Here is a 21,731-nt window from a genome sequence, read left to right as displayed (position 1 = left end):
CTGAGTCCTACCATCCTCCACCACAGCACCTCCTCCCTCACCACCCCACCCCCCGGCAAGGGGAAGACCCAGCTCTAAAGACCCAGATTTCTAAAACCTAAATACAGGCTGTGGTTCCCAGAAATGTACTTTGAAAGGATGCAAAGAACAACAACAAAAAAGATCTATTTCAGGAAAAACAGGTGTATTGAGACCCTTTATTTCCTCACTTTTACTCTGCAATTGTATCTGGAACTTTGCTTCCTATAGGATTCGGAAAATAAAACTGGAGAAAATGCATATGTACATTTTTTTCTCTTTTTTTTTTTTTCTTTTCCCTTTACCTCTGTTTGGCAAAGAGATTAACCACAAAGAGAGCATTTTTACCTTTATCTCCCTCTCTTTAGCCCTGTATTTGAAAGGAAGGTGGGGGAGGTGAAAGGGGACTGAGATCCAAAGAATTAGAGGTTACTTGATCTTCTTTGTAAATAATTGCAGTGCCATTGACTGAGTGCCCCGAAGCCCAGCTGCCTGCTGACAGACTGCTGTGTCAGCAAATTTCCTCTTGTTTTGCAGGAGTCTTTAAAATCATCATGGGTTGTATACGCGGCAGAGTACAAAACAAATTCGCTACCAATCTTTGATGACACGCAGTCGCTTTTCACCAAATTCGAACATTTTTTTTTTTCCTTTCCACTTGCACCAGGGGTGTTACCTCTGTGGTGCTTATCAGTTCTTCCCTTCCCATGGAGGGTGGAGCGTTAGTTGCTTCATTCTCACGGAATCATTTTTTTTTCCCATTGAGATTTCTCATTGCAATCAAAATGCAGGAGGTTATTACATTGAACACTTTATTAGTCATGTTTTCACCTTTGAAAAAAAGACTCTTCATTCTCCTCCATTTATAGTGCACTATTTCCTAGAAGGCACTGTAAAAATGCAGCTATGGTTCAACACTCTTTATTAATCCTTTTTTATGATAAAATAGTGGGGTGAAGAGGCACAAGAACAACCTGGATAACAAAACCCTGGTAAATACCTCATTTAGACCTTTTCATATTAAAAAACTCCTTGTTCCAGTACAGGAACATGTGTGCTTCCTTGTAAATTAAACGTTTGCCTCCCAACCTCACACTGCTGCCAGTGTTAAAAAGGTGAACAAAAAATGAGGTACAAGGGAACTTACAGCAATAAAAGCACATTCTGAGTTTGAAAAGCTGCTAAGTGGAACTGGACAAGTAGGAGTCCTTGTTCTTCAGCCATGCAGAGCTTCAAAGGACAGAATAAAGCAAGGTGAAAACCTGGTCTGGAATATTGCTAAGCAAAAGTCACTAAATTTTCAGCAAGTGATTTCTGCAAACTGCCCAGTAAATCCAGCTAGGGATGGCACAAATCTTCAAGAAAGCCTTCAAGCCTTCACTAGCACAGCTCAGGCGGTGGAGGATCTACTGCACTCCTAGATAAGATGCTGTAGTGGTTGATAGTACACATCATGAAGTAGAGACCTGCTTTGTGGTCTGAATGGTCTTTCAACAGCTAGATTAAGGACTCTGTAATATCACTGGAACAATTTCCTAAATTTATAGTCTCCAAATAAAACAGTGCCCATTTTGAAAGGCACAAGATGAGGGTTTTTTTTCCAGCTAAAGCCTGGAATCGGCAGTAACGCCAGGCTCTTCCCTTTTCACTCTTCCCCACTTCGTGGGAGTTCAGGGAGTGTGCAAGTGGCAGTAAAATCAAGCTTGGCATCTCCTTTCTGACCTGATTCTGGGGTGCTAGTGGGAGCAAAGAGCAACGCAGCACTTCATCCTCAAGGTAAGCCTTGTTACTCTGATTTGAAGAGGAAGAATATGATTTCTTAAATATTAACCTTTCACTCTGAGCAAAAGAAACCACCCCACATTGTCACTGTGCAAAAGTACGCACACATTCTGTACAAATACAATTCTCTGTACAAAGAGTTCTTTTGACTGTAACCAAAGGAGGAGGGAGGTGGTCTTTAATAATGAACAACCTTAGCTGAAAATAAACAGCTTTTCCATGGAAAACACTTAGATGTGGAGCTGGTGAGGAAGGAATTGTTGGAGCTGCTCACAAAACCTTGCTTAGTGCAACAGATGCTATGTGTTTGGCTGAGAGCAGTGGTACCTCCCCATCCATCTTTCCTCCATCCAGCCTAACCATCCTGTTGCCATCACAACCATATCCAAGGCAGCTGTCTCTTCTGTAAGGCCAGCAGCGGCGGCAGCAGCCGGGTCACAAGTGGGCCTTGCAAGGGAGTGAGGGCGTATGTAAACCTCCCATTCTGTGGAGATACAGAAGCAGCACTGGCAATCCATCTCGTGATTTTCAAAGACTCACTTGAAGCCTCAGCTGCTGTTCCTGTGATATTAGGCTAAAGCTTGGCTTTCATTAAAATGATAGTTAAAATGTTTCCAGCCTTCATGGCAGCAGACAAAATCTTGAAGATATTGACTGAATGCACCTCAGTGACTAAAAACCCAGACTCCAAATGCAAAGGAAGAGTCTTAAATTTTCTGTTTGTACTTAGATCTCCATTAAAAAAAAATAAATCGTGACACTAAGGAGATAAAAGAGAGGAGTGTGGGGCTTTTGGATGTTTTCAGAGGGAGGCTGTAACAGTACTGTGGATCAGCTGCCCTGACAGACAGTCTCTTACCAACCTGAAGGAGAGGACCAGCTGTGAGGTTTCCATGAGCTCCTCAAAGAGAGCCAGGTGGAGCGCAGCGGCAGCAGCAGGGTTTTGGATGAAACTCTCTCCCTTTTGAGTCCTGTGGTTTGTGCAGAACTCCCGCAAAGAAGCTGAAAAGCACTGGGAAAAGCTGTGTGGTATTCTGCCAGAGCACAGCTGGGGAATTCAGGAGTCTTTTGCTCTTCCTGCGCTTCAGGCGCTCCGTGGGACGCTGGAGTAATAGTACCACAGTCCAGCTTTCATGTCATGATCACGGTCACTGCTTCATCTGGCCCCAAGACAGGGTATGTGGTGTGGGGGGTGTCCCGGAGGGGGTGAAGGAAAAGGCTCTGTGGTTTCTCCCTCTCTGCCCTTCCCCTCAGTGGTGCTCACTCCACCATTACTAGAGGAGACACAGACCTTCAGCTCAGCAGCTCCTTCCCCCACCCACCTTGGTCAGACCAGCAACCTACCAGGCCTTCACGCTGTTGTCTGCAAAAGAGGCCACCAGGATGGCAAAAATGCCATTTAGGAGCAGGTGATGGATCAGTGGGGATGACTGAATGCTCTGTGCTTTTAATCCACCAAACTCTGCTATGGTTATGCTTAGATAAGCACAGGGAGAAATACAATCTGCTTTCCACTAAATTTCAGAATTTACTACAATTTTACTAGCATCTTGTTTGCTTGAATATGTTTATTTTTATCCTTCAGGCAAATATTTCTGCCTCCTGTGAACCTTTTATGTAAATCAATGGAGGCATTTGGCAAGCCATATCAAAACTGCAGCTTTACATATCACTGAAGCGGAAAATAAATGGAAATAATTACTGATCCCTCCAAGTACAGATTTGTTTCAAAATGAAACATGTAGCTCAGAAGGGGTGGGCAGTATATATCCAATGATTTCCTGTTAGCTTACACAGCATTGGCTCAGACATTTTTATTTCATTCCGGGATGTGTTTTTTCCCTCTTTAAGGGAAGATCAGGGAGACATGTTGGTTGGTTGTTTGCTCATTTTAACCATATTGAACAGAATCAGATCTTTACTTACTTAGTAAACCCAGAAGACTATATTTGTAAATCCCTCCCTCATGCTAGAAATTGGAAAAAAAAAAACGTTTGAAGGAAAAAGGTATATGCTGCCATGCCAGTAACAACTGTAACAGAGCCACTGACTGAGCAAACCGTAGTTTCTATAGGATGGGCTTGATCAATAGTTGTAGGGGTCAATACTAATCTGTTTTCATGTATTTCAGTATAAACCAGTAATGCACGTCCTGATGCCACTGTGTTGCACTGACAAGAGGAGAACCGAGCCCTGCAGCGGTGCCGAGGGCTGCTCCTGAGCCATCATCGCAGTCCGTCGTCCTGACACTGGTTGCATCCCAGGGGAGAATTTAGGACTTCTGCTTAGTGTCTTTGGACTCTTGGAAACAAATGGTTTATAACTGTTACCATGACTAGACAGCACTTGAAGGAATCACTGAAGATGTGCAAATTTTGCTGCTTCTGGAGCAGAAGGCAGCCATGTAAGACAGAACAAAGACCCATCTAGCCCTGGACCCTCTCTTTAGACCCTGTGTAGGGCGCTGCCCCACACAGCCGCCGAGGGAAGAGGAGGAACAGGTATGCATGTCTTCATCCAACATGCTTTCAGCCTTCAGTTATTCTCAGATTTTAGTCAGATGTGATTCCTGTCTCCTTAGTCACCCTTGTTGGATTTCTCTCACGTTAACCTGTCCAGTGTCTCTTGATATCATGTGGCATCCACTTATCCTTCAAGACAAGGACTTTCAGCTCTACAGCGCGCTGCAGGAAGAGCTGCCTCCTTTTGTTTGCTCCAAACCTGGTTCCTAGTAGCTTCATTCGCTACCTCCTCATCCTTGTACTAGCGACTAGGAACAGGTGCCACTAGTCACAGTGGCAAAGTATCAGCCCTGTGCTCTGTTAGTTTTTCACAGCAATAGTTCCCAGATTTCAGTTATTACAGCCCCATTGTTAACATCAAGGCCACAGAGAGGTGGTTTGCTGTGAATTCTGGTTCAAAGCTGTGCTTCTGCTGGATCTAGATTTGAAACACACCATCAACAACTGGACTTCTGTGGGGGTCACACCCCACTTGGAATTGCCATGGTTTCACAAGCTCCAGTTTGTTTATTGCTCCCCTGCCTGCATCCCCAGGATATAAAAATATACAGACAGTTGTATTTTAAAGGTTGGCTCCAGTTCTATTTAATTTGTCCCAATTTTTATTTTATCTTATGCTGCTGGGTGAAAATGAATTGGTTTTTTGGAACACCACTTCTGTTGCATTCCTATAGCATCTCAGCATGTGCTGATAGTACACAAGGCCTGGAAAAGTCTATAGTATGAAAAAATGACCATCCCTTCTACCCCTCCAAACATCACAACTATTTTAAAGCTTTTAAAAATAGTAAAAGTATTAAATACTATCTGAACTTTGCTTACTGTAGATGGAAAATCTCCAAAGAGATAATACCTTGAAGTTCAGACAGAAATTATTTGAGAAAGAGCAGAACACCAAGAACGTGGGAGATGTGGCAACAGAAGAAACAGCATGTTTTCTGGTGTATTTAGCAAAGCAAACTACTGCAAATATCCTTCCAGTACTACCTCCTGACAGGAAGCTTATCAATGTTTGATGTGTTGCTGCTGAGCTCATTTACATAATTCTGATGCTGAACAAAACAAAAAAAAACCCCAAACAACAAAAAAAAAAGAAAAAAAAAAAGCCATTCTGCTTCATAAAACCTCCCATTGTGGCAGCGTAACAATACTTCAGCTTGTAAAGCTCTGCTGTAATTTAACAATTGGAGAAATGCAGAGGGAAAAGTGAGCTCATGACTGAAAGATAAAAAGAAAAAGAGAAATCACTTTAAAGTAGGTGGTTTGCTGCATTTAGCATGTACAAATAGTATTTTGAAATGTTTAAAGGATGCAAGATCTGCTTCACATGCAATAACAGTTGAATGGCAAAGAAATCAGAAGGGTTCAAAGTCTTCACCTGTGTCACATCTTCCAAGGCTGTCCCTACTGGTGGCAGGTTTCTCAAAAGGATGCCATATACACAAAAATCAATAGACGTTTCATCTTTAGTGAAATGTTCCTGCCAAGAGTTATTTCACATCTTCTTTCAGTGTGATGACCAGCCCAGATTCAAAGAGGTCTGCCTTGAAACCACAGCCTCCAAGATCTGGGGAGAGGAGGCATGAAGTTCCTCTCCGGGCTTGGACACAACCTCCCAAATACACAAAATGAGGGAGACATCAATTTTTGCCTGTGGTTACCACGGCCATGTTAGTAGTGCTGGTGATATATTAGGGGATTCACTGTGCTAGAATTCTGGATCATTTACCCCTGTTCATGCCAGCGGCATGGATGCTTACTGACCGGTCCTGGGGAATTTGAGGAGACCCTATATCTGAGATACTGCTGCTGAGGGAAAACTGCAGCCTGACAACTGACTGCATGGGAGTACATTTAAGTCAGGTATTTATTTTCAACCATGAGTGTGCCCAACAAAGCACTCTGCTGTTAAAAGCAAATTTCTGAAAATCATATTCTGATATTATTATGGAATTTCTACTAAGTAAAAATTCCAATTTAAGAAAAATCATCAAAGAGGACTAATTTGTGAAATCTCCCACAAACGTGTGAGATTATCTCCTGGGTTTTTTTTTTTCTTTTCGGTCTAAATCTGGAATCCTACAGATGTACTTTCTGCATTAGCTTCAAAGAAAAGGAATGCACTACTACAAAGTGTTACTTTTTTTCTTTTTTTTTTCCTGTATACACACACAGCGCTGGGCAATCCTTAGCGTTAGATACCAAATAAAGTTACTCAAGCTAATAGCAACATTTACTTCTTTTGTTCGTTTAACAAAAATCCCTGAGCTAATTTGCCTCGAATATCTCTGCAAAACAACCAACCTCAAAATTGTGTAAGCAGTCCAAAATACTTCAAACATTTGAATGAATTTTTTTCACAGATGGCGGGAATTTGCTAGTAAGGTTATTTATGCATTCTCAGGCAATACTGTTCAAGCATAAGTTATCTCTGGAACAAAGACAAATCTAAGTTATTTTCATTGTCTTTTAAGACAATTCAAATAGAATTTATTTGCCTTCCTTACCGGATAAGAGGTCTAGCCCTTTAAATGCTGTTGTTCCAGTTTTAGAGGAGAGAGGCTATAAAACGGGGGTGCTTCATTAAAATACCATAGCTGGCACCTCTCAGAGGCACAGGAAAAGAATATTCACTGAGTAAGTAACACATTATAAATTATAATTGAGATTCAATTCTCCCAGGGAGAAGAGAAGGTAACTTGTCATTTGAAGTGTTGTGCGTTTCTAAGAGTGGACTAGGAGTTTAGAGGGTATAATGATATCATTAAGAAATGCCCTTGCAAAGCAAGCAAAATTATACTGTGCTGTTTCTTGAAAACCCCAGGAACTCTTTATTGTTCTGTCAGCAGCAGTTCAAAGAGCTATGTGACCCCATTAACATCCACTCAGGCATATATAACAAATTGGAGGGGGGAAATTTCTTGAATAGTTAATTATATTTGGTATGTTTGAATACCTAATGCTGTTAGCCATGTGGGCTCAGCACCGCAAAATGCACACCTTGCACACCTGTTTTACCTCACAGCTTTATTTATCTTTTAATATTTAGAGGAGAAAGCAATAGCAAAGTTAGAGATAGAGCAGGGAGGGAGGAACGTGGAAAAAGCTAGATAATGACTAGCTGATTTTATGGCAGTGGCTGAACTGATCTAGTATTTGCAGTAGTTCTGCTTTGCGCAGAAATTGTTATTAGATGATGAGAAGACCCTCTGAACGCACGTAGTCATGGCAGGGCTGGGTAGGAATATGTGGGGTGATACACTGTAAGCTTAAGCTAGGATCTTGCAGAGAAACTGAACTTCTCTTAAGTTTCAACAAGAGACAGCTCTTCTGGCCAAACTATTTATTTATTTCTGTGTGAAAAGTTGTGGGCTTCTTTTAGAAAATGTTGATATTTTGTAGAAAACCTTAATTGCAGAAATTCTGATACAATATCTGACCAGGACTGCAGCTTGGCTGTTTTCTGCTTCCTTAGTCCTTTGTCAGTTCATTTGTCCAAGTGGCTCTTCTACACACGGTGCCAAATGACTACAGACAGTCTCCATGCTGCAGTGATCGTTGACTCAGCTTAAGGAAAGAGAGTGGCCAGCAACAGAAACTGAGGTTTGCCTGGTTGGTTATGAGTGCGCTCATTTTCTTTTTGATTAAAAAATGTTTGGGATTTGTCTGAAAATACAGAGGGTTAACTTTCTTGGCATAGTAAAATGATTAACTTTTCTTTTCGGAGAGTAAGTAGAAGATATTGTCTCCAACGTCAGCAGAAAGCCCACTCACACTGATTAATTAAGTTAGAAGCTTTATCTGTAACAATTCATTAATTTCAGTTACAGCAGAGATTCGGGAATTCTTATCTCTTTAAGACTGTCCCCTCGCAGATTTCCTCACACTTAGGAATCAATTTGAGAAATGATATTAAATGCGATGATACACGAAAGGACCGTCACAAGGAGGTTAATGCTATCTGTGCTATACTGAGGAGATATTCTTTCCCGAGAAACTTAAATTCAAGTTCTCTGTATTCGTAAATGAAGCCAGAAAAAGTTAGGAAATGCCAGTGGGACTCTTCATGAAATTTCACACAGAAATTAGAGTAGGACCCTTTGTAACTACTGCAGATGTCCATTTACATAAGCATTCCCACCAACCCACCAGAAACCATCTCTTCCAGACATTAAACACACATGCACACTTCTACTAATTCAAAGCTGCTTCTAAATTTTCTCAGAAAATAGAAGAATGAGATTTATATTACCCTATAAGCCTAGGCAAGCTTAAATTCTATTTTCAGTTTATTGAAAGTTCTGCTGTTATCCTCTGTAATTCTTAAACAGCGATCAAGTATTTTGCTCATCACATATATATTCATGCTTCTGCCTTCCTTCTGAAAATCTGTCAATTTGATGACATTCTAAATGTATCTGCTATTTGAAGAATATTTGCATTGTAATTGTATTAGTGTTAGCTATGCTTTTTCTTAACTGCATTTTCATTGCACATAGATTGGAGTTGATCAGAAAGCCTCCTCTGAAATGGAATTATTTTTATTACACTTCGGCCATGCTTTAAACTGGTTCTACTGCAAACAGTTTGAAATAGTGGGAATGTGCTCAGAGTGAAAAGCAGAATTTAAATGGTCTAATAAGTGTCTACCAGAAAGGGATGCAAAACACATTCTCAAAGAATTGTAGGAAGGTTTGAATTGCTGGGCAGTACAGCTACTGGAGGAATTTCCACTGAAAAGCTTTTTTCCTCAGAAAATGCCCATTTGTCGAAACCAAAGCTTAGCAGAGGGCAAGGGGTAGAAGGGGTAGAGAGGAGGGGAGAAGCAAGTAGGATGAATTTTTCACTGGATGTTTTCATCTTTCCTTGGAAGATTGCAATGTTTGAGATGTTTCAGGTTGACATTTTTGCATCAAGGAACCTCTGCTATTCAGGAATTCTTGTTTCAAGTATTAAGCTCTACACGGTTAAGAAGAGACATAAAAATGTTTGAGAACAAAACAGAGTGCTTCAAGATCACTAGACAAAAAGTCCTAATCCAAGTGAAAAATTTCCAAAAAGTGCTCAGATGTCGAGGGACATTTTCTGCATGCCTGGAAAACCCTTATGAAGTGGAAAATCTCTTCCTGCCACGGTGTAATAGGGGTGGTATTACAGCTTCCATCAAGGCAATGGCAAAAGTCCCATTCACATCAGTTGGGAGTTTACCTCAAACTTACTGAAAATATTGTATTCTCTTTTGACCGTATTGACCATACACATATTGACCATACAAATATATATGACCATACAAAGTACTGAGGAATTTATAAGTGGCTTTGTTTAGGAGGAGATAAGTAATAATAGATGAGGCTTTAAAGAGAATTTTTATGTGTGGTAGAAAAGTCTTGTTTTTCTGCACATAAGAGGAGTCAAACAAAAAGCAGGCAAACATTTCTCAAAATCGTTGCCGTTCTGAAGAATCTTAAAATGTTACCGTCTGAACCTCTTTGTTAAAAACTTTCACCAGAAATTATTGTCTTGCCTTGAGCAGCAGAGGGGACATTGTGAACACAGAGTCCTGGCGCGAGCCCTCCGTGCAGCCGTGCGAGCCGAGCTGTGGGCTCTTGCAGCAGTCAGGGACCTGTGGCCAGTTCCACTGATGCAGCACATCCTTGAAGGCATCTGCTAAACAGGGGACTGTGAGCCGGAGGGGTAAGGGGACAGCTGACCTTACACTGCCGCAGCTGTTTTCCCAGGGGACATGGATTTCAGGCCTGCCATTGTTCTTGAGGCTTCAGCATGAGTCCTCTCCTAGAGTGAGCCAAGTCTTTATCTACCGGTGCTCAGGGGATGATCCATGCCACATATCACAGTGTACAGTCACATCGTCACTCCTCCTCTTGCTCTGACTTCCTCTGTCTCCCTCCCTACAGGTACCTCCATTGCCAACCCACATCTCAAAAAAAATAGTACCCTTTCCACCTCTGTTGGCATGTAGCCCTCACTGAAATGTGAATACTCGTATCTTTCTGGTTGAGTCTTGTCTATGCAACCCCTTTTATAATTTTGCATAGTTGCTTTATATATTTATCATAGCAAAAAGATATCTGTAGTAAAGGGGATGCTTTCACTCAGTTTCCATGCTAAAAACGAAAAGAATTTTGAAGTTGTAAACCAAGTTAAACAGTTATTACAGATGCATCGGTCCTGAACTCCTATGAAATTAATGAGGATAGGGATAATGTAAATTAATGCAAGTACATTTGGCCACATACACATTTTAGAAGAGGAGGAAAGGTTCAAGGTACAACATGAGCTATTTATGCATATGTTGCTGGGAAGGATTGAGCACGATTGGTGTTAGCTCTAGCTGCAGTTTTACTGGCTACCAGTAAGAAACAGCTGCTTTCTGTTCTAACCAGACTTATTGCAATAAACTTTCCCATTTCCTTGCTGGGGCTGAAAGAGTATTTTCTTCCTGTCTAATTTTTATCAGCTATTCAATGAGACCTTTGCTAAAATGCAATGACTGGCATTAAAAAAAGACTTTCCAGTTAGCATATCCAGCCTCCCGGGCTGTCCACATTGCAGCTTGTCCTTTACTCACAGTCAAAAGCCCCAAAGCCTCCAACTGGCAAACATAGCTGGGCTGATCAATTCTACTAAGCAGTTAATTCCGAATTTCAATTGACAAATATGAGTCTACATCCTACTATGCTTTTCTTTTTCCTGGTTCCAGTCAACTCCCTAGAGATGATAGGCACGGAAGGAGCACAGGCTTTCTCTTGCAGAGAGAAAAGTCTGTTTATCTACCTTTATTTTATACATAATGAGTCAATCCCTTTTCTTGTCTCCTAAAATTTCAAAGGCACCCTCAGTGACAGCTCAGAGAGTACTCACTCTACATATCACAACAGCTGTTGGAGACAGATAGTATGAGTGTTTCTGGAAGGATTCAAACTGACCTTCTTTCAATGGGTACTAAGTGCTCATCATTAGCTGTGACTTCACGTTCAGTAGTTCAACAAAGATCTCTAACATGAAGCACATTCTAATACCGAGGAAAAAAATAACTAGAGAACAGATTTGTGAACTTTTGAAACAGCATTTAATGGAAAAAAAATGGTATATTTTTTATGCGCATATATTGGAAACGGTTTCATCCAAATACCTGTGTAAATATGCAAACTTAAATTTCATACAAATAGTGGATTTGAAATCAAGAAAATTTTTTTGCCAGAGATGTTTGGGAAAGCCCATTGCATCTTATAGCACCTGCTAAATTGTGATCTGTGGCTGTTTTCCAGATGCCAGATGTCATTAGATCTTGAAGCTGTCTCTTTTCAGAAACAGTTAAATAATTCTTTCTGGAAGGAGTTCTATATTTTCTTCACTGAACAGATTTGTCCCCCTCTGTAGGTAAAACCACATTTATATAGCTAATTTTGTGTCTATGAACATAAGCTTGGGTTATTAGCAGGTCTTCTAGAGTTAGGAGCAGGGACTCGAGTTTGGGAAGCTACAACGTGCCTTTTGGCCATATCAACACATTATGATTATGACACAGGAACATCCTGGTTTTATACTCTGAGGAAATTGTCCGCCCTCTGGTAGGCCACTACTAAAGAAGAGGTTATCCATCCTCAATAACTCAGCCTAAAATACCTCCTTTTTATTCAGTTTCTCTCTCTCCTGAGAAAGATAATGACAAAGCTTTTGCATAAAATCCAAAATCTAATTTTAAATTTAATTTTCTTTTTTTAAATTTTTTTTTTACAAATTTTTAAATCCTGGACACAAAAAAGAAGAAAAAAAATCCAGTCTGCCTTGAAGTAGGTTTCTTTCCAACAGCAGAAGAGCAAGAAGGCCTGATTCTCAGCTGCCATAAATCAGCATTACCCTGCAGGTGTGCACAGGTCCCCAGCCAGTTATACCACCCCAGCAACTGGCCTCAGCTGTCTGCTGATTTTTCTCTTTCAGATTTTGAACCTGAAAGACTGAGGGACAACAGAGCAAATGAATGAGTGACTTCTGAGTCTGGATTTAGTTTCCCAGAGAGAAACACTAGGTGCTAAGGTTTTTTTTACTTGTCCTTGTCCAAGTCAGTGTATACATGTGTCTGTGTATGGTTTTACTTGCCTGGCTTCTGTTACGGAGGATTTGATCTGTTTTGCCTTCGGTAGGCAATGACAGAGAGCTCTCTGTCTTTATGTTGTATGGCCTGTTATAAATACCTGATGAGACATAACAGCATCATAGGATATTTATAGCATAGACAGACTTCTTCCTACACTACAGATTTCTACAGAAAGGCTGAGCTAGAACAAGTCTTTTCAGAGTGTTCTTCAGTGTGTTACAACGGGGATTCTCACTCACTTTAAACTTTCAAGTAACAGCAGTATTACGTTCAGAAACTCTATGGAAAGACTAGCAGTATCCTATACTTACCGTATAAGGCATCTTATAGCCTGCATCCTTCACATGACTCATGGAGAGTTCAACTGGAAGGACTAAGTCAAAGGGATCACACCTACCTTGGGTTTCAGAGTATAAATGTGTTTAAGCAAGGAAAGAAGAGTCAGTTCCTTGCTCCGGGGTCAGGGTTGGTGAAGGAAAGACCAAGCTTGCAGGGAAAAGGGTTTGGCAAAGTCACCAGATGCATGAGGACTTCCTGGGCTCTGTTCAGATCCCCAGTTTGAGCATAATAAAGATTCGGTCATACCCATTAACCCAGATCATGCTAATCTGAAATACTGCTCCATTATCTCAGCTTGATTTCAACTCTGAAAAAGCAAGAACTGATAGCAATTAAGAAAGAAATCAAGTGCTTCTTACCACTCATAACAAAATGGAATGTTAAGTATTTTGATTTTCCAGATGAAAATTTTTGAAACTAACATATTTCCAGAGTTTTCCAGAGAATTTTGGAAATGTATTTCACTGTAATACTTCTATTCTGAAAAAAAAAAGGCATTGTTCCAGAAAAAAAAAATGGTTTTGAATGGAAAACTTTTATCAGCTCTAAAAGCTTATATTTTCACTAAGATTTGGAAAACCAAATAAACAAAAAAATTACACCTTTGCCATAATATTGGTCTACACATTTTTCCTACAAGGTTCACATTCTAGTCTACATTTTGAGCATGTGTTATATTTTAACTCTTCCTTCTGAAGCACAACAGGAAAAATATTTGGTTGTATAAGAGACAGGCAAGGGAAACGAGGAGGCAGTGTTGCCTTCTATGTTAACGAGCAGCTGGAATGCATGAAGCTCAACCTAGCGATGGATAAAGAGCCAACTGAGAGCCTATGGGTCAGGATTAAAGGGAAATCGGGAGCAAGGGACATTACAGTGGGGGTCTCCTACAGGCCACCTGACCAAGAAGACCGAGTGCATGAAGCCTTCTATAGACAGATAGGGGCGACATCATATTCACAGAACCTGGTTCTCCTGGGTGACTTCAACCACCACGACATCTGTTGGAAGGGTAACACAGTCAGGCATAGGCAATCCAGGAGGTTCTTGGATTGCATTGAGGACAACTTCCTTCTCCAAGTGGTTGAGGAGCCAATGAGGAGAGGAGCGATGCTGAATCTTGTTCTTACCAACAAGGAGGGGCTGGTAGACGGTGTCAAACTCAAGGGTAGCCCAGGCTGTAGTGACCACGAAATGGTTGAGTTTGAAATCCTCGAGGCAGCAAGGAAGGTGCACAGCAGGCTGACCACCCTTGACTTCGGGAGAGCTGACTTTGGCCTCTTGAAGAATCTGCTTGGTATGGTGGCATGGGATGAAGCGCTGGAGGGAAGAGGCGTCTAAGAAATTTGGCTAATATTCAAGGACCACCTCCTCCAAGCTCAGGAGCGATGCATCCCTACAAAGAGGAAGGCAGGCAGAAAAGCCCAGAGACCTGCATGTATGAACATGGAGCTCCTGGACATGACCAAAAGGAAAAAGGAGGCCTATAGGGAGTGGAAACAGGGGAGGGTAGCCTGGGAGGTATACAGAGGAATTGTTCGGGCAGCCAGGGATCGGGTTAGACAAGCTAAAGCCCAGATAGAACTAAATCTGGCCAGGGACATTAAGACAAACAAAAAATCCTTTGTTAAGTATGTCAACGAGAAAAGAAAGATTAGAGAAAATGTGGGCCCTCTCTGGAAGGAAACGCAAGAACTGGTTACCCGAGACAGAGACAGAGCTGAGGTACTCAATGACTTTTTTGCCTCAGTTTTCACTGGCAAGGACTGCAGCCACACTACCCTTGACACAGAATGCAAAGACGAGGATTGGGAAAATGGAGAACCGCCCACTGTAGGTGAAGATCAAGAGCGAGACCACCTGAGGAACCTGAAGGTGCACAAGTCCATGGGACCTGATGAGATACATCCGCGGGTCCTGAGGGAACTGGCAGATGAAGTCACCAAGCCACTAGCCATCATATTTGAGAAGTCGTGGTGGTCTGGCGAGGTTCCTGCTGACTGGAAAACGGGAAACATAACCCCTATTTTCCAAAAGGGAAATAAGGAAGACCCAGGGACCCATAGGCCGGTCAGTTTCACCTTTGTGCCTGGCAAGATCATGGAGCAGATCCTTCTGGAAACTCTGCTGAGGCACATAGAAAACAAGGAGGTGATTGGTGACAGCCAGCATGGCTTCATCAAGGGCAAGTCATGCCTGACAAATTTGGTGGCCTTCTACAAAGGGGTTACAGCGGCAGTGGACAAGGGAAGATCAACTCATGTCGTCTACTTGGAATTGTGCAAAGTGTTTGACACTGTCCCACACGATATCCTGGTCTCTAAATTGAAGAGACATGGATTTGACAAATGGACCGCTCAGTGGATAAAAAACTGGCTGGACGGTCGCACTCAAAGAGTTGCGGTCAACGGCTCAATGTCCAAGTGGAGAGCAGTGACAAGTGGCGTTCCTCAGGGGTTGGTACTGGGACCTGTACTGTTCAACATCTTTGTTGGCAACATGGACAGTGGGGTCGAGTGCACTCTCAGCAAGTTTGCCGATGATACCAAGCTGTTTGGCGAGGTAGACATGCTGGAGGGGAGGGATGCCCTCCAGAGGGACCTGGACAGGCTGCAGAGATGGGCCCAAGCCAACCTCATGCAGTTCAACAAGGCCAAGTGCAAGGTCCTACATTTGGGTCGGGGCAATCCCAAGCACAAATACAGGCTCAGCAAGGAATGGCTGGAGAGCAGCCCTGAGGAGAAGGACCCGGGTATGCTGATTGATGAGAAGCTCAACATGAGCCAGCAATGTGCGATCGCAGCTCAGAAGGCCAACCGTATCCTGGGCTGCATCAAAAAAAGTGTGGCCAGCAGGTCAAAGGAGGTGATTCTGCCCTTCTACTCCACTCTCGTGAGACCCCACCTGGACTACTGCATCCAGCTCTGGCGTCCCCAGCATAAGAAGGACATAGACCTGCTGGAGCATGTCCGGAGGAGAGCCATGAGGATGATCCGAGGGCTGGAGCACCTCTCCTATGAGGAGAGGCTGAAAGAGTTGGGGCTGTTCAGCCTGGAGAAGAGAAGGCTCTGGGGAGATCTTATTGCAGCCTTCCAGTACCTAATGGGAGCCTACAGGAAAGCTGGGGAAGGACTTTTTACAAGGGCATGTAGGGACAGGATGAGGGGGAATGGCTTTAAACTAGAAGAGGGCAGGTTCAGATTAAACATTAGGAAGAAGTTTTTCACTTTGTGGGTGGTAAGGCACTGGAACAGGTTGCCCAGAGAGGTTGTTGAGGTCCCATTCCTGGAGGTGTACAAGACCAAGCTGGACGTAGCCTTGGGCACCCTGGTCTAGTGGGAGGTGTCCCTGTCTATGGCAGGCGGGTTGGAACTCAATGATCTTCAAGGTCCTTTCCAACGTAAACCGTTCTATGATTCTATGATAAGATAGTGTCAAGAGACAAGTAATCTGCTGCTATAATTTAACTGACATTAAGTTTCTCAATCCCACATAATTACAGTAGGAGGGAATTTAAAAAAAACCCCAACTTTAAAAAAACTATTTTAACTTATTTAAATCTATTGCTCACATTAAAGGTAAAAAAGCTTCACATAATTCTAAGCAGGCTGAGATTTCCCTAATGTGGTATTTCATTCCAGATTTCAAAGTGGGATAACCTCCAATAATGTCAAATAAAAAACCTGTTAGCTTGATTATCTGACTTGATCTCAGCATTGGTGCTATTCTGGATATGTGTACCTTAAACAATTTTCTAAGAGGAGCTTATACAAGTTTCCCTTATTTGAAGATTTTTTTCAGAATAATTTTATCAGTACCAGTATCTGATTAAGATGTTCTGAAGTCAAGCACCCTTTCATTTCTCTCTCCTCCCAGAAATACCAGCTTCCAGATTCACTGGATGATGATAAACTTAAGATAATTTAAAAAAATAAAAGAGCCTTAATGGATGTCCTAATGGGCATTGTTGGTCATACCTTCTGCCAGGCTATTACCAATGAAAATCTGGGAACAAATCCCCGTTTGCTGATCTTGGTTGTTCCCTGTTGTTACTGCTATTTGCTGCAACGATTGTGAAATTTGAACCAAAGCCCTCTTGAACTCTAAAGAACACTCCTGCAGTGATTCATCATTGTCACAAAGTGGGCATATGGCTTTTTTTAAGAGTCACCATCTTCACATATGTGAGTACAATCGCATGTTACAGAAGTATCCAAGAAAAAAAGAATCCATGCAGGATATAACCATTCACCCTACTTCCTTCAGTACCTTGAGACAGCCTTGGGGCATGTTAGCCTTTATGTAAGGCAGTACTCGGTACACTGGTGTGCAAACCTGATCTCCAGGTCAGTCTTGAATCCTGCTTGCTGGTTTGTGCCACAAGCCTCTCAGCTGGGTCTTGGTAGACAGTGACCTTCTGGCTTTTGTTTTCACCAAAGCAATGGGAGGCTGGATCAGACCTTGTGCTGTTTCGAAAGTTTAGGAATATTTCTGGATGCTGTTGGAGAAGTTGCTGCATTTCAACTCAGAGTACTAGTTGGTGGAATTTCTAAATTGGCCTGTGCGTGCATGTACACAAACCGCAGTACATAGCCCTGGTGTTGGATAAGGCAGAAGCAAAGAGTGTTTCTCTATACTCATTGGCAGGAGCACCCTAAAATCAAAAGTCCTGTCTGGAGGCAAAGCAACTACATCCTCTGAGAAAAAAACAACCAGCATTAAAAAAGAAGTCTAGGCTTCACAGGACACCCAGACTATGTTCACTGTAAGACTTCAGCCCTAATTCCAACGTTTATCAGAGGTCTTCAAATGCAGTGGTCAGTAGCAAACATCCCACATACTAAGACATCACCATTTTTAACATGTTTTACCTGCTTCACAATTGTGACGTGGGTTTCTTACCTTTGCCATTAGACTCTGATGCTTTTAAACTGCTGTGCAAAATGCCTAAAGATCAGTCTCTGGCTAACTTAAGCCACAATTAAATTTTGTCTACCATCACAGGGTAATTATAAAATCAGCGTGACACACAGAGAAGTATAGCTTCACAGATGAACAGAGGGGAGAAATATGCTGTGAAGGGGAAAAGCTGTTCACATTAAAAGAATAAGGATCAGAAGTCAAAACTCATCAAGTTATTGGCAAAATATATTGCTTTTATACACATCTTTTTCCCCACCTTTCCATCCACATGAAATCTTTTCTTTAATGTTAAAACTCAAAAGATCAGTGAGGTCTATGGTATGGTATGAGCTCAAAGCATACAATAGCAATTGTCTTGTAATAAAAGAGCACAGCTCATTAATCAGAGATGGTTTAGGCACTAAGAACACATTTGTCCCTGAACTGCTGTGGCATAATGAGAATTGCCATACTGTACAAATACTTGTTTAGTGTCTGAACAACTGTTGTTTAAAGTGGAGACATAAGGCTACTTCTAGGTCATTAAATAACATAACTGAGAAACCAAGTAGGTGCCCTGTTGGGTTATAATGAACTATCTTGTGTGATGCAATGTATACAGAAATCCAAAACAGAACAAAGAGTTGTATTGAGCAAAATGTGCTTTCAGCTATGTGGCGGTGTAACTCATACTTCATGTCCCCAAGCATTCACAGACTTTACAGTATTTGGAACTGAGAATCCTATATAATAGCAACACAATCTCCACTGCCACATCTATTAGATTCAACTAGTGTCGGTTTTACAACACAGGATGAATTAACATATGCACCTGTGTAACGTTTGTTCTCTGCGCTTAGTGATAATGCACTGCAGTATCAATTTAAGGAAAAAAATAAATTGAATATAAATGCAAAAGAATGAACTGCCAATATAATAATTGGTTTAAAGCAATTTGAAAGTAAGATCAAGATTGCCAAATGCATATATTTAAATTATTAAATACACTACTGTTTATTTTGTAGCAGTGCTATATTTCAGAAAGTGATGGTCTGAGACACTGAAACAGATGAGAGCTTAACAAGGCTATGGGAAAATGGTTCAGCTATGGCATTAAAATTGCTGTCACAGACAGAGAGGCTAGCAGTTTCTGGCTCAGATACCAACATGTGAACATACGGGTTCAACCCCACTAGAAACTCTAAGAGAGAATTATTTTCCTGCCATCCACTTCACTAGACTTACACAGGACTTAATATGACCCAAAATCTCTTCTTAGAGAAGAGGACTGGGACAGCCATGTAACTTGCCTGTCTGGGGATCTGTACATGCACAGTGCCTTAGCTGTGAGAAATAACAAGGAGCTAAAACAATCTTGATTTTTTTCAGACGTCATTGTCTCATGAGAGTAGAACCTGACTTTTTCACTTTCAGTGACCTCCACTCCAACTCATATTGTGACTCTTCTTTTTCCGTATGTAGGTCTTGCCTGCATTTCAATTACGTTTTACATAAATTTTACATTATAATAGCAGTAGTTCTTTTAAAATAATAATAGAAGAAAATCTTAATGAAGGTACTTCAACAGCAACCATGAGAGCAAAAAAAATCCACCCCTAAAAAAACCCCACCAACATTGCTTGCTAAATACATGCTTTATAAGCATGAATGACTCGCTTCTAAACCTGGTAAATCGGAGTGCAGCATTCACAACTCCTACAACTCGTCAAGCCTGCCAGTGGTTAGAAAAGTCTAGGACACATTATCCCAATTTGTACTTTTTAGAGCGAGAGTTATATTTCTACTTAGCATGGAGAAGACAACAGTAACTTGACTTTAAATGAGAAATTAAATGCCCACGCACCAGCAAGAAAGGCAGCCTCCTTAAATTGCCCAGCGCGTGATGTCAGGCTAAAGACACGATCGCAAGATCATCTGTGGTACTCCCAGGCTTCAGTAGTTCCAGAAACATATTGTTGCCAATGACTGCAAATAAACTGTCGGCAGATATCCTGGCAGTGCTGTGGCCAGAAATCAGATGGGATGAAGGCTGGACTGGCCTCTTACTGGAGAGCTGGAAGCGCAAAATTTGGACAGGCACAAGGACACCTTGCTGGAATTTGATTTCATTGATTTATGAACGCCCCTTGGCTATATCTTCCTTCTGACTGGAGGGTTTTTTTTGCACCACAGAACGTTATTCTGTGAAGGAAGGCAGATGAAGTGATAGTATCAGCAGGAGAAGATAAGGTATTGTCCTGGGGACTAATTGCACAGCTTGATTTTCTAATTTGTTAGAATAGATGAAAATTCCCCACACAGGGGAACACAGGCTTAAAACTGCTGGCAGATTCTTCTATCTCCTATTTGAATAATAACATAAAGTAGAGATAATCATGATCTAATTGTAGACAATTTATTAGTCAAAAAATTAGTTGAACAAATTGTTCTTTCTGGTATATAAGTTAAAGTTAAAATACACACACACCAGGGAAGATTATTCCTGAGGTATTTATCACCGCAGGATACCTGAAAAGTACTAAAAATAATATGGAAAAACAATGACTTTTAAAAACTCTTTTAAATATGTAGCTACATGAAACATGTCGTCCTTAAGCAACTTGGTCTCAGATTGAAGTCAGCCCTGCTTTGAGCAGGGGGTTGGACAAGGTGATCTCCAGAGGTGCTTCCAACCTAAATAGTCCTTGGATTCTATCAAATGCACACAATAAATAAGGGCAGACTACTTGAAACTGAAAAATCCACCTCAGGTCAAACAGCAGAGATGGGCTCAGACTCTAGTGGAAAGGGCTAAAGTCCTCTCTGAGCACCACAGCTCATCCTCATCCTCAGGTTGCCCCATCAGGCCCCAGCTGCCTTGTCCTCTCTTTCCACCTCACCCGGTAACAGCAAGCGGTTTTAGCTCGCTCCTGTTTATTTGCAAGCACCAAGTGGATGCACAGCCCCTGAACAGCCTGAACCGTAAAATAACAGGATCTTGTGTGACAAATTAAGGCAGTCAGAATGGGGGCAAAAAGGGAGCCTGTCCTCCCTCTTCCTCATTCCCCTCCGACTCAAATGCATCCACACGAACACGACGGCACATTTCCATCTGCTGAGGGAGCTGCTCTCTTCTCCTGCCACCATCCCTCCGCATACAGATGTGCTTGCGTGTGGACTGCACACTCCAGAAGGCTGCCGGATTTTAATCCCTCCGAACTCTCTGATGGATTAAACCTCAAATCTCTAACTGTCCTTCTTAATGCGGCAGTAAGTAACACACACATCGGTTACACTGATTTACAGCTGAAATAAAAGCGAAAGACAGTCAAAATGAAACGTCTGAAAATCCGTCTACGCTGCTAGTGGATGGGACACTAAAGCATTCTGGATTATTTTCTCCCACCACCCTTGACCCTGGCCAGTGTCTGATGAGGCAGAAGCCACTGGCTGCAGCAATAAAAGTTGTGGGTACATGTATTACCCTCTACCTACCTGTAACCCTTCAATGGCCAGTTTGAGGATAGATGGCGTAAGCTTGGAGGCTTGCTTGAAGGAGAAGTTGCTCCAATCTATAATTAAAATGAAGCCATTTATCTGAAGCTCCTGATCTTCAATGAGCACTTCCAACGACAGCAGGATAGCCCGAAGGATATCTATGAAGGAGTTCCTAAAGCCAAAGCAGAAAAGAAACAAAAAAATTAATGGTTGCTGTTATCTTCAAACCTCAAGATATTCAGCTTTGCTGTGGATGGGCCATGAGCAAGGCCCGGGGATTTATTCTGGTAGAATTCTTCTGAAAAGAGAGTTAATTCAGAGGTGTCACTAAAGTGCTCCTGCTCCGAAACACGCATTCCTCTGCTTGATGTGATAAGTCCTGCTCACTGGTGGATAAAATAAACCCTGAATTAAATCTTTCTGATTCTTCTGGCTTCCTTATAATAGATTTTAGCTAAGCTACTTTGGGAAAATATTTCTCTGTGGTGAAATGAAACGGATTCAGGCTATCAGTTTAAATCCCTGCTCCTTTGGATATACTTTACCAGGTT

General features: G+C 41.8%; 1 protein-coding gene across 1 annotated transcript in view; it reads right to left on the bottom strand.

Moving 5' to 3' along the window:
• Positions 1–21,731, bottom strand: part of CLVS1 (clavesin 1) — a gene marked incomplete at both ends in the record, with an annotated part of 99,452 nt that overhangs the window by 48,462 nt on the left and 29,259 nt on the right. The window contains one exon of the mRNA XM_082479142.1: positions 21,178–21,352. Within this exon, the coding sequence (XP_082335268.1) occupies positions 21,178–21,352 (175 nt within the window). The remainder of the gene's footprint in view (positions 1–21,177; positions 21,353–21,731) is intronic.

Source organism: Vanellus vanellus (genome assembly GCF_965231255.1).
Source record: "Vanellus vanellus genome assembly, chromosome: 2".
In the NCBI taxonomy this organism is placed as follows: Eukaryota; Metazoa; Chordata; class Aves; order Charadriiformes; family Charadriidae; genus Vanellus; species Vanellus vanellus.
The sequence above is the reverse complement of the archived record's forward strand: the minus strand, read 5'-3'. Positions and strand labels throughout refer to the sequence as shown.